The 11879-nt window shown below is 33.8% G+C and overlaps 1 protein-coding gene across 2 annotated transcripts in view; it reads left to right on the forward strand.

Annotated features, from left to right (window-relative positions):
* The first annotated feature begins 5774 nt into the window (after nucleotides 1-5774).
* LOC111865671 (protein farnesyltransferase/geranylgeranyltransferase type-1 subunit alpha) overlaps nucleotides 5775-11879 on the forward strand; it is a 16265-nt gene continuing 10160 nt past the window's right edge. Inside the window, exons 1-3 of one of the 2 annotated variants that reach the window (XM_023853867.2) lie at nucleotides 5775-5955; nucleotides 7553-7676; nucleotides 9581-9676. In XM_023853867.2, coding sequence (XP_023709635.1) covers nucleotides 5808-5955; nucleotides 7553-7676; nucleotides 9581-9676 — 368 coding nt within the window. In that variant the 5' untranslated portion in view covers nucleotides 5775-5807. Of the gene's footprint in view, nucleotides 5956-6014; nucleotides 6082-7552; nucleotides 7677-9580; nucleotides 9677-11879 lie in introns of those variants that run through there. The other variant, XM_033751921.1, reaches the window with a different exon arrangement.

Below are 11879 nucleotides of genomic sequence, written 5' to 3' on the forward strand. Positions count from 1 at the left end.
AAGGCTCCCGCATTTTCTAGACAGTCGGCTGAAAAATGGTGGTGATACTGTCAGCCTTAAGCACTGGCCATCCTTTACCCCCCAAGAAGATTCCTGGTACTCATTTCTCTCAGAGGCTGAGTCAACACCAGGGCCACACTGCGGTTGGAAGGATTAGGTCAACTGAAAAATCCAAGGACATCAGGAATCAAACCCATGATCATTGTACCACAGTAAAATTTAATTCAGTCTAAACTGTAAGAATATGAAATATGAATTAATAAAGTTAAATGTCCATCATGTACTTTCATGCTGGTTAAGATGTTTTTCAGATAGTTTGGAGAATTAAAATTTGATACATAACAGAACAGATCTTTTTATTAGTGATGTGGACTGTTTCAAATTACAGTCTTTATCTGACTTGCATTTGAGGTACCCAGATCAAATTGATTTACTGGATTAGTCATAACAGGTTTTTTCAGTATCTCCAGGCAGATACTTTTAAAATTGGGCTATGCCAGTATCCTTCCATTTCCAATTCACCACACGATTATCTCATTCACTGCTAAGTAACCTGTAAAGTTAATGCCACATGCTAAATAATATGTGTAATACATTTATAGCTATATGACTGAGAAATCTCTGTGCCAGTAATGCCCCAGACTGTGATCTGTTTTTCTTCACATGAGACTTTTGGTATGCACCAGATCATGCATACTTTCTTCCTACAGTTTCTCCACTTTTTTGATTCATGCAAAATATATGCAGTTTGAAATGTCAGAATTGTATTAAATAAATGGTGTGTTTTCTTCTACAAGATAATTTTCAGACACCTTATGCAAAAGGTTATTTTATGTTTTTTGTAACAGCACTGAGTCATAATGTTAGGTAATGTATAAAAGATGGACATGGCATAGCTCAGGCAGTTAAATGGTGTCTTCCTACCATGGATTTGTTTCAATCCCAGGTGACTTAATGTGTGATTTTATGGCAGAGAAAGTGGCTGCTAATTATCCCACAGTTGCTCCATTCTCATCTCTTCTCCATGATGTATGCATCGTATTGTTGTATTGTATTTAATTTATTACACGTTCCAGCATTTCCATACAAAGCTGAAGCCATTGGATGCAGAACCTGTCACACCACAGGCTTGCCAAATCAGCAAGTAGTCAACAGAACAATGCATATAAATCCACAACAATAAATCGAGCATATGAAACCCATACACCTCACTGGAACTACATAACCTACCATGTGTATATAAGATATAATACAAAATTAGAACATGTACATGACAATAGATCAAATAATGGGTCATAGCTAAACAAGAAACTATCCATAATTAAAATATTCATCTAAAGTGTAATATGATTTTGTATGTAAAAATGCATTTAAAGCTGCTCTAAATTGCTTAATATTATGGATTAACTCTTTTATATTTAAAGGAAGATGATTAAAAAGTTTAATACCAAAATAATAAGGTCCCCTCTGGTAAGTTGTCAAATTTGTCAGAGGGTGATAAAGATCAAAATTACGCCTAGTATTAAGGCTATGAATTTGCGATGTCATGTGATATTATTCGCAACAAACATCAATAAAGAAAACATATATTGGGACTGCAATGGCAAATGCATCTCTATGAGAGTTCCTAGATCTCAACCCACTCATGGTTCTAATTATTCCCTTTTGAATTCTGAAAATGTGCGTACTATAAGAAGAATTGCCCCAAAAAATAATTCCCTAGGTCAAAAGTGAATGGTAATAAGAGTAATTATCATTTTTAATGTCTCTGTGGGCATAATGGGCTTGATCACCCTCACTGAGTAACAAGCCTTGCACAATTTAGGCAGGAGTTGGGATATATGAGCTTTCAATAGCTAATCCAAAATATGAGTATTTCACACTTGTACTACTTAAAATCACATTATTATGATAATTAACAGAAGTTACACTAATAGAACTTTGCTTTGTCATAAATTGAACATGTTTAGTTTTGTTAACATTTAGAGTTAATAAGTTTTAATTAAACCAATCAATAAGATAAGCAAATGAAATATCAACATCATTTCTGTATTGTATATTATTGTAACTACCAATAACTAAACTTGTATCATCCGCAAATAAAACTGATTTGACTGAGTTATTAAAAATTGTAGGTAGATCATTTATATAAAAGAGAAAAAGAAGTGGACCAAGAATGGACCCCTGTGGGACACCATGCCTTACAACATCCCCAACTAGAGGTACCAGCATAACTCAAAAGTCGCTGCTTGTTATCAGAACTCTCTGATATCTATCAGATAAATAGGATGTAATTAAATCGTGAAACTTACCATCTATTCCATAAAATTGAAGTTTGTTCAATAAAATCCCATGATTATTTAATGCTTCTAATATGTCATTAATTAATATATAGGAAGCTTTAGTAGTTGAAGACTGATGTCTAAAACAAAATTGTTCATTAACTATAATATTATGGTAATAGACATGCTGATTCAGTCTGGATAATATAATCCTCTCAAAGATTTTTGAAAAGGAAGTTAAAAGGGAAACCGGTCTATAGTTAATAGAATCATTTTTACAACCACCCTTAAACAAAGGCTTAATCTCAGCATATTTTAGCCTATCAGGAAAAATACCAGAAGATAACATTTTATTGCTAATATAAGTTAGTGGAGAACTAATTTTTAGAACTTTAACAGATATTTTGTCATCACTGTGAGACCCTTTTGTTATTAGAGATTTAATAATTTTAGTTATCTCAGTAGACGTTACAGCATGGTATTTTATACTAGGGAAAGGATGATTAAAAGCTTGTCACAAGTAATTAATGGTTTATTATTAATTTTAAAATTTTTATTTATATTATTTTCAACCACAGATAAGAAGAAACTATTCAAGGAGTCTGCTATATCTTGTTTATTACTAATAACCTTTACACTAACTTTTAATTCCTGGTGTCTACTTTGGTTAACTTCCCAGTTAATAATTTTGTAATATCCCAGACCTTATTTTTGGAATTTAATATCTGTTTATTATAATGTTTTCTTTTAACTTCCTTATAATGTTTTTAGTATCTTACAATACTGTCTCTAATGACACTTCAAGGCCTCATCATTACTATTCCTGCATAATAAGTAAAGATCTCTTTTATGCCTACAAGCGATATTTATGCCAGGAGTAATCCATGAATTATTATTTGATTTAATTATCCATTCTATTTGAGGAAAACTTAAATAGAATATTCTGAGAAATAAATTAAGAAAAGAATTAAACACTGTATTTATGTCATTAGCACCAAAGAGTCCCAAGTTTCAAAGCTCAGCATATATTTGAAATCCAACTCATTAGCCTGATCAATTTTTCTTATTATTTTTTTCCCCTTGACACACCCATTCTTAATAAACGCTTTAACTTCTGTTAAAATAATTAATTGCACATCATGATCAGAAAGCCCATTACATAAGGGATATATTACATAATTCCCCTGCAGAGACGCACCAATAAATATACTATCTCTTGCAGTTGCAGAACCATTTTGTAAGCTTTTTGAAAATTCACTGTACTCAATAACTTGAATGAAGGTAATAACAAATCCATTTTCTTCTTTTTGTTATTATCAGTTATATAATTACAATTTATACCACCACAAAGAACTACTTTAGTATTATTTATATAAAAAAATAAGAATGGATTCTAATTTTGATAAAAAGAGAGTAAAATTACCACTAGGAGCTCTGTAAATTGATATAATATAAATACTGTCAGAAAAGTTTGATAATACAATTGCACTTTCTTGAATATGTTGATCAATAGAGAATATTCTCAGATCAATTTTAGAGTAACTTAAGTCACAATTAACATAAATACAAACACCACCCTTTTTTTATAGAATGTCTACAATAACTGGCTCCCAGGGTATAACTTCCTAGATGAACTGTCGCTAGTTCCAGCTGATTAAGATGACGCTCAGATAACCACAATATATGAGGAAACTCAGGATATAAAAAATTTAAAATCTCATCAGTTTTACATCGCAGTCCTTGAATGTTTTGATGATAGATTTGAAGGGCCGCCTTAGATACATTTTTTATGACTCTTTACTCGACGGAAAATTAAATTTGCCCGAATGTACATGAGATAACTGTCCTTTAATCACCTTAAAATTCAAATAATTAGGTCCATCACATGAACTCACAGCATTACTAGTTACCCTAGAAGCCGACTTTACCATAAAAAATCTTGTTTTGTAACAGGAGCTTTTTTAACTTTAGTAGATGTTCTTGTTTTCGACAGCCTAGGATTATCAATATTTATGTTACCATTTACTGCACAACTGGAAAAACTTTCATTAACTGAACAAGGGATACTAACTAACTTGTCCCGAATAATTATTAAGTCCTGATTGTCGGATGTAGCAGTAGGAGAACTAGCTTGTAAGTAACTATCCCGCAAAGCAAGGGCTATTAAAGAACTAGTGCATACTTCCACTAACCCTGACCAAATGACTCATTACCATATCCTCAGTCTTCAAGTTTGGAAGCTTCATCTGTGACCTGGCATTTGTTTTTTTTTTTTCCTTGCAGTGTATAAAGAAGTTTTTGATGGGTAAAAGACATCCATGAAGTGCCATTAAATGAGCACGGTTATTCTGAATGACATATTTGTTTCTCTTCAGGCTAATGTTAGCTTTACATTTGAAGAGGAATGATTACATTAATATTATGTATCACCAGATCTAACTGTTCTGGCTTTCTGTCTCTGGAGATAACCTAGGAAGTATAGTCTGTAGTAATCAGATGGCAGAAGCAGATGATCTAAGAGACAACTGAAGAAGAAATCACATTTCACATTCCAAACCAAACAAAAGGAAGTGATCCACCATTGTATTCAACAAGATGGTTGTCATTTAAAGGGTACACTTTACAAAAGGTAAAATACTGCTAAAAATTTCGAGTGTTAAAATGAAGTACTTTTCTTTTTGTAAAAGGGTTATTCTACTTGAAAAAAGAGTTCATTATTTCAGTGCACCAAGTATATTATGGGTTAGGTCATTATCAAAGAATATGAGGAATTGCTAGATCCACATGTCATGACTCTTGGCCATGGACATGTTTAACTGAAATTATATAGTGTTAAACTTACCTTTTACAGTGGTGTTCAAAGAAGACCAACTTCAAAATAATGGTTTCATAAATTACAAGCTTCTATTTTATCACCAAACCTGTGTTAAGAAGCTAATATTCCTTCCTTCCCTAACACACTGCTTCAACATGCTATGGGTCACAATCATAGTTCATAGTTCAATATCGAATTCTCCTAATGGGCTTCGAAGCAATGTAACTGATCCGTGATTACGAACATCATCGAATTCTCCAAATGGACTTCGGGGCTACATAGCTAATTCCTGATGTAGGAACAACTGTGCAGAGTCAGGAACAGCCAGGAACATTGGTAAGGTGTCAGTGCAAAAAGGAAATAAACTGAAATTAACACACCAGCCTAATCGGAACCTACGATGCTATGACATAATATATATATATATACATATATAAATTCTGAAAGATACAAATTTATATAGTCATAACCTCCCAACAACAAAACATGTAGCCAACTGAAAGCTTACGTTGAAAACGAAAAACAATAAATGCGAAGAAATTCATAATAAACAGCAGATATAAAGATTAAAGTGGGGTCTACATTTACTCAATAAATAATTGGGTAATTAGCGTTCAATGAAACTTCTGCTTTTGTGTTTCTTGATATTAAATACATTCCGCCCAATTTGCATTTATACTTCGCGCTCTCGCGAGATAACGTAAAACAGCATGGCAGAAGCAGGTAGTAGCTCAGAGGAACTCTGTGATGAAACCAACTGGGTGTTTTATAAATATAGAGTTGAATGGAAAGACGTTACACCTGTTCCGCAGGATGATGGACCTTATCCTATTGTAGCGATTGCTTACTCAGAAAAGTGTGAGTATATGAAGCTAGCGTACCGATTACAAACATGATATGATGCAGGGTCACCAACAATTTCAATAGTTCGAATGTTGAGGAAAGCCGAGTGTGCATACATTAAGAATTCTCCAGTTTTCAGAAGTATTAAGTTCGCTCAGCCCCCCCCCCCACACACACACACACACAATAATTGAGTTACTCATTCGTGTAGTATAAATTCTAATGCCAGATAAGCTGTCAGTTTAGTGAAAAGTTTTCACGTCAATGCAGGTTATGCTAAATACTTTCTGTTGGTTTTGCGAAGAGTATTTCTAAAAACTGTCAACCAATTGTATCTCACAAAGCATGTTACGATGCTAGTTCAAATAGTGTCGACAATTGTTTCGAACAACTCTTCATACTGTATGCCGTAGCCCATGTTGATAACCACGCTTAAAAGTGCTGTTCGAAAGCAAATACACTTTTACATACCTTTTAGGCTCCTCCGTAACCTTACTGTGTGCCTATTAAATTCGCCTAGTCCGTCTGTATACCCATGCAACCGAAAAACAGTCAAACGCATTTTCATGAAATTTCATCTTGGGGAATTATAATAAAATGTAACAACATTACACTTTGGTTAAAACTGGCCAGAAGACAGTTTTTGAGGTTATTAAAGAAGAGCACAGCAGTGACTATGAAGACTACAGTCTTCTGAACCATAACTGGTTCTTGTTTGTGTCTTGTTGGTATTCTCTTTGACTATGTAGGTGGATGTGATACAACCCTCCATAATGTTGGGTGTTTTCTGTACGACACATGGTTACAACCCAGAAGACCTAATATTTAGTGTTAAACTTTGGAAAATCTAAAAGAGAAAAACATTAAATCGGGATTACTTTATACTTCTCTTGTAGCTGAAACACAACTTACAAATTGATTTATAAATGGGTCAGTGAAGATGAACATTTCTTCACACTAATAACACTAATAATTGTAACACCTCACATTGTAAAAGGAGTGTGATTAACATGGGAATAAGATTGTATAATAACTTGCCCTCTAAAATAAGAAGTATTCAAGAGTTCAAGGTTTTTAAGCGTCAATTAAAGGATTACTTGTTGTGCAAAGCTTTTTATTCCCTTCAAGAATATTTTTACAAGAATTAGCTTAATAATAGAACAAAGATACTTAGGTAATTTATTTTAGCTATTGCCTGTAATTTATAGTTTAGCTTTTGTTGCTTGATTATACTCATCCACTTTTTATCATATTTAAAGGATTTATTATGTTATTTTTGTATGGTTTTTTATATTATTAGTCATTTGATGTGATGTTTAATCTCATATATTTTTTTAAAAAACTGACTTGTCCAATTGTACATAATGTAACAGTTATGGATGTTAAATAAAAAGAAAAAAAGAAAAGAATAATAGTGAGAATTATCCCAGTAACTGTTTGATGTTACATCAGGTTTGCTATAAACATGGTACTTATACATGATGGAACTTGAGGGAAAAGTATTCACTTTGGTACGAAAATGAGCATGTAGTTGACAGTATGTTACAGGCATTGAACAATATAATGTTGTCTTGTTGAAATATTACTAATAGAACTATCTTTTTCTTTTCAGTTCAGGATATTTATGACTATTTCCGAGCAGTTCTCAAGTCATGTGAGAAATCAGAACGTGCCCTCCAGCTAACAAAGGATGCCCTTGATTTGAATCCAGCAAACTACACTGTTTGGCAATATCGGTAATTTCCTCTGTTCACTGACAGTTGACAAGCTCTAATTTTTGCTGTGTACTGGATGAAAATGCGGAATAATAAAGCATATGATCTGTTTCAGTTGAATTTGTTCATACTACATACTACATAGAAACTTTATATGACCCTTCAGAATCTATTCATTGTCACATTTCATCACCAAAGTATGGAAAGAAGAAATTATGTCTCACATTCGTATTACAAGTAACAGTCTTTGCTGGTAGAGATCATTGTGTATATATCTAGTGTACAGTCTTTAATTATGTGAGTCAGAAGTAGTTAAAGACAGTTACTACAGATGCCATCAGCTTCCATTGTTCTGTGTACAACACCATATTGCTGTACAAAGCCTACGGAAATACTGCATAAGTCTGTTAGCCACTTAACAAAATCACCTTGCCCATATATCTACACTGAGGTAAAAATTGCTCGCTGTTGGTCTGTGTTGTGTATCTATGGTAATGGGACAGGCATATCTCTGGAGCCCTAACTGTAGAGATGTGCCGAGAAGTGATGAACTAATGAAGCCTCTGGCAAATAATGGAAAGAAAAACAGTGGTGCCCAGTTGCCATGTTGCAAGCACCAGGTTAATGATGTAATAATGTAAGCAAGGCCTTCTAAGTAGAACTCATAAAACTTATTTTCCTGTTGCATAGATTTCTAGTCCAACAGGTACTCTGTTATTATAAACTCCGTTGCCTGTAGTCCATAAGCGAACTATACCAACCGAGCAATTGCACCTTGTCAGCAAAGTTAGTGCCAACATTTTGCGGATAGAGGGTATTGCGTGGTCAGCACAATGGATCCCCACGGCCATTAATCTCGGTTTTTATAGACCATTGATGCTATTTCCTTGAAATAGCTCCTCAGTTATCCTGGCGAGGATGAGTCCACCCTGTTCCAGACCCCCTACTACTTAGAAAATCTGGTAGTGCCAGGAATCAAACCTGAGACCTCTGGTTCTGTAGCCAGGAACTCTGACCACTAGACCACAGAGGCTGTCACTCTGTTATTATAAGTATGTTAATTTAATTTAGCAGGAGAATTTACTACATAAGTACAGATTCTGCCTACTTGAAGTTTCTCATCATTGCCATGTTACAACTGTTGACTTAAAAACTGTATTTTGTATGTAATATATAAAGTAAACTAAAGCAAAGTACCCCTGTGCTTGATTAGTTAAGCATTAAGTCATGAAGTTTTTTGGAGGAGTGGAGGTATAGCTCCACTGTTCTTAGCCTTGGCACTAGATGGTGATGAGTGGTCAGCTTCAGACCCATGAGGAAACATCCCACCACCAACTGTAAAGGATGCAGGTCAGGTCTCAGAGCCACTCTGAAAGCTATGAAGAAATGAGAAATCTTTTGTCTTTGCCAGGAATCAAATCCTGATTCCTGATTCATCCAGCCTGTAGCCTAGTGGTTGTACTGAATGAGCTATTCACTCTCACAGTGTTTATGTATGTTTATTTTCTATCTTGATATTAAACTTCACATGATTAACTCCATTGGTCCATTAGTTATTTTCACAATTTATTCTGTTTAAGAAGTACATATCCTTATTTGTAATGTACAACATATGAGTATTGGTGCTGGATTGTCAGCAGATTATGGTTAACAGGAGAATAGTAGGAGAGTCAGGCAATTCAGTCATTCAAGGGAGAACATTTATTAATTACTTCTTAATGGGATTTGAGAATTTTGCACTGGTGGAAGAAGGACCCTGAAGATGGAGGCAGCAAGTTCCTCCAAAACATTTGTAACCATATAAAAAACTTCACAATGTTACAATCCATAATACCACAGTCTTCTAGACAAGGTGAAATCAGTCCATTCTAATTCAATTTGAAGTGCAATTCATAATTTTTATGTAAAATCTCAACTGATTTCAGGAGGGAGATTTTGAAGCACCTCAACAAGGACTTGATTCCAGAACTGCATTATGTAAAGGAAGTGATAGAAGATAATCCCAAGAATTACCAAGTATGGTATGTGTATGTACTGAATTTAGTTATTTGACAGTACATACTTCTGTATCTTTTCAGATAGGAATGCAGATGGCCCTAACATTTAAAAAAAATTGAGTCTCTCTTTCTCTTTTTATACATTAACCTTTAGTGTCTGAAGTGCCCCATTCGGGCCAGTGATGACTAAGGTCGTCATGGCCAAAGTACCCCGTTTTGGCCAGTCGGGCATTTAAACTCTGCTACTAGAAGCACATGCATAGTACTAAATATTTATTTTTAAATGTAGTAATTACCAGACTGACTTGAGTAAAACCCTAATAGATGAATTAAAATGATACCTAAGTGAACAACAACAAAAAGAGTATACATATGAGTTATGCTCAAACTCATCCACGTGCCAGTACGTTTATTGCAGATTCTGCAGATTAATATGTTAAAAATATATACTAAAATTCGATGTACATACCTTTTTTGTTGTTATCTGCTTGATGTATATATAGGCTGAAATGAAACTAAGGTATTCTATTTCACTACGAACGCACAGAAAACAGACCGCACTCTGTATCTTAGCCACGATGCAGCTGTCTGTTCACGCCCATAGAAAGGGCAGTAATCTTTTGCAGCTATAACGGAAGGTCTTAGCACTGAATAAGGGACCCCTTTAGCTATTTCTTGAATAGCCATGCTTTCATTCTTCTGTTATTTAGTCAAAAGATTCAAGAATCTGAAGAGAGTAACAAAGATGTAAGGTTTTCCAGCAGAGAACCAAATGATTTTATTGCTTCCATCTGTTTTATGGCACCAGGGACTGCTAACATTTGTCAAGTGTTACAAACAGAAACGAATTTATAATGCAGAATAACTCTGTGAAGAACTTGGAAACCACTTTTGCAGTACACATCAAAATTAACACATTGCGGACCGGTGGTTTAAACATTTAAATCACCCTGGGGACCGGCGGTTTTAAACCTACTACCCTAACTTGTGCACTGTTCACTTTAAAAATTAATATAAAATCTCCTAATTAATTTTATGAACTGAAATTTTTTGAGAACACTTACCAGAGCTCCTAGAAGTGCTTGCTCGTGTGATATCTCTCATTCATTCATTCATTCATTTATTTTTCGTTCCATGGATCCACAATACAAGTGAGATATAGGACATGTCCATACAGTGATTATTCTTAAAATTAATAGAGCAAGAACCAAATACATAAATAAAAAGTATAAAATACAAAAATTGAAACAAAACATGTAGAATTAAATAGATTCCAGTCATATAAGTTACTTTAATAAAACATGCAGTTTAAATTTAAACAATGTCAGTTTGAACATATCACAGAAATTGCTTAGGTGACTAGACTAGAATAGTAGAATCATGACTAGAATAATACTAATAAAAAACTGGATGATCAACAGGTGATTCTAGTGAATGCATAATCATTAACTTATAATGATTTATATTGGAAATACTCTTCCACAGAATAAAAATGATGAAGACAAAGAAAACGCTTTAAACAAATTTTGAACTTCTTAGGGTTGAGTGACTCTTCTTTTATATAAGAAGGAAGTTTATTATAAATTTTTATGCCCATATAATACACTCCCTTTTGATATACCGTAAAATTTGCTATGGGTTGATAGAAATCTGTAATATGTCTTGTATTTGTGTTATGATTTAGTGAATTTGGAATAAAGAGACTTTTATTATTAACCACAAAGAGCATGAGCGAAAAAATGTACTGTGATGCCAAGGGCAAAATTTCCAATTTCCGAAAGAGATCTCTACATGAAACTCTACTATTACAGCCGATCATAATTCTAACTATCTTCTTCTGCATTCTAAATACTTTTATACTATGAGGCGAGACTCCCCAAAAGCAAAGACCATAGTTCATAACAGAGCCAAAATAAGAGTAGTAAATTGTTTTCAAAGTTTTTAGAGGCAAGTATGGTTTAATACTTCTCATCATATAACATGCTGAGGTAAGTTTTGGGATTATACATTCCACATGTGAACTCCAGTTGAGTGTATCCATTATGTTTATACCAAGAAACTTAATATTTGACACAGTGGTTACTGGACGATTGTTACAAACAATATCTACGTCAGTTGTGAGTTTATTTTTGGTTTTAAACTGCATACTATGAGTTTTATTAATATTTATTGAAAGCAAATTTGTCCTAAACCACTTATATAAATGATTAAAAACATTATTCATATT

The sequence above is a fragment of the Cryptotermes secundus genome, unplaced genomic scaffold, assembly GCF_002891405.2.
Source record: "Cryptotermes secundus unplaced genomic scaffold, Csec_1.0 scaffold19, whole genome shotgun sequence".
Taxonomy (NCBI): domain Eukaryota; kingdom Metazoa; phylum Arthropoda; class Insecta; order Blattodea; family Kalotermitidae; genus Cryptotermes; species Cryptotermes secundus.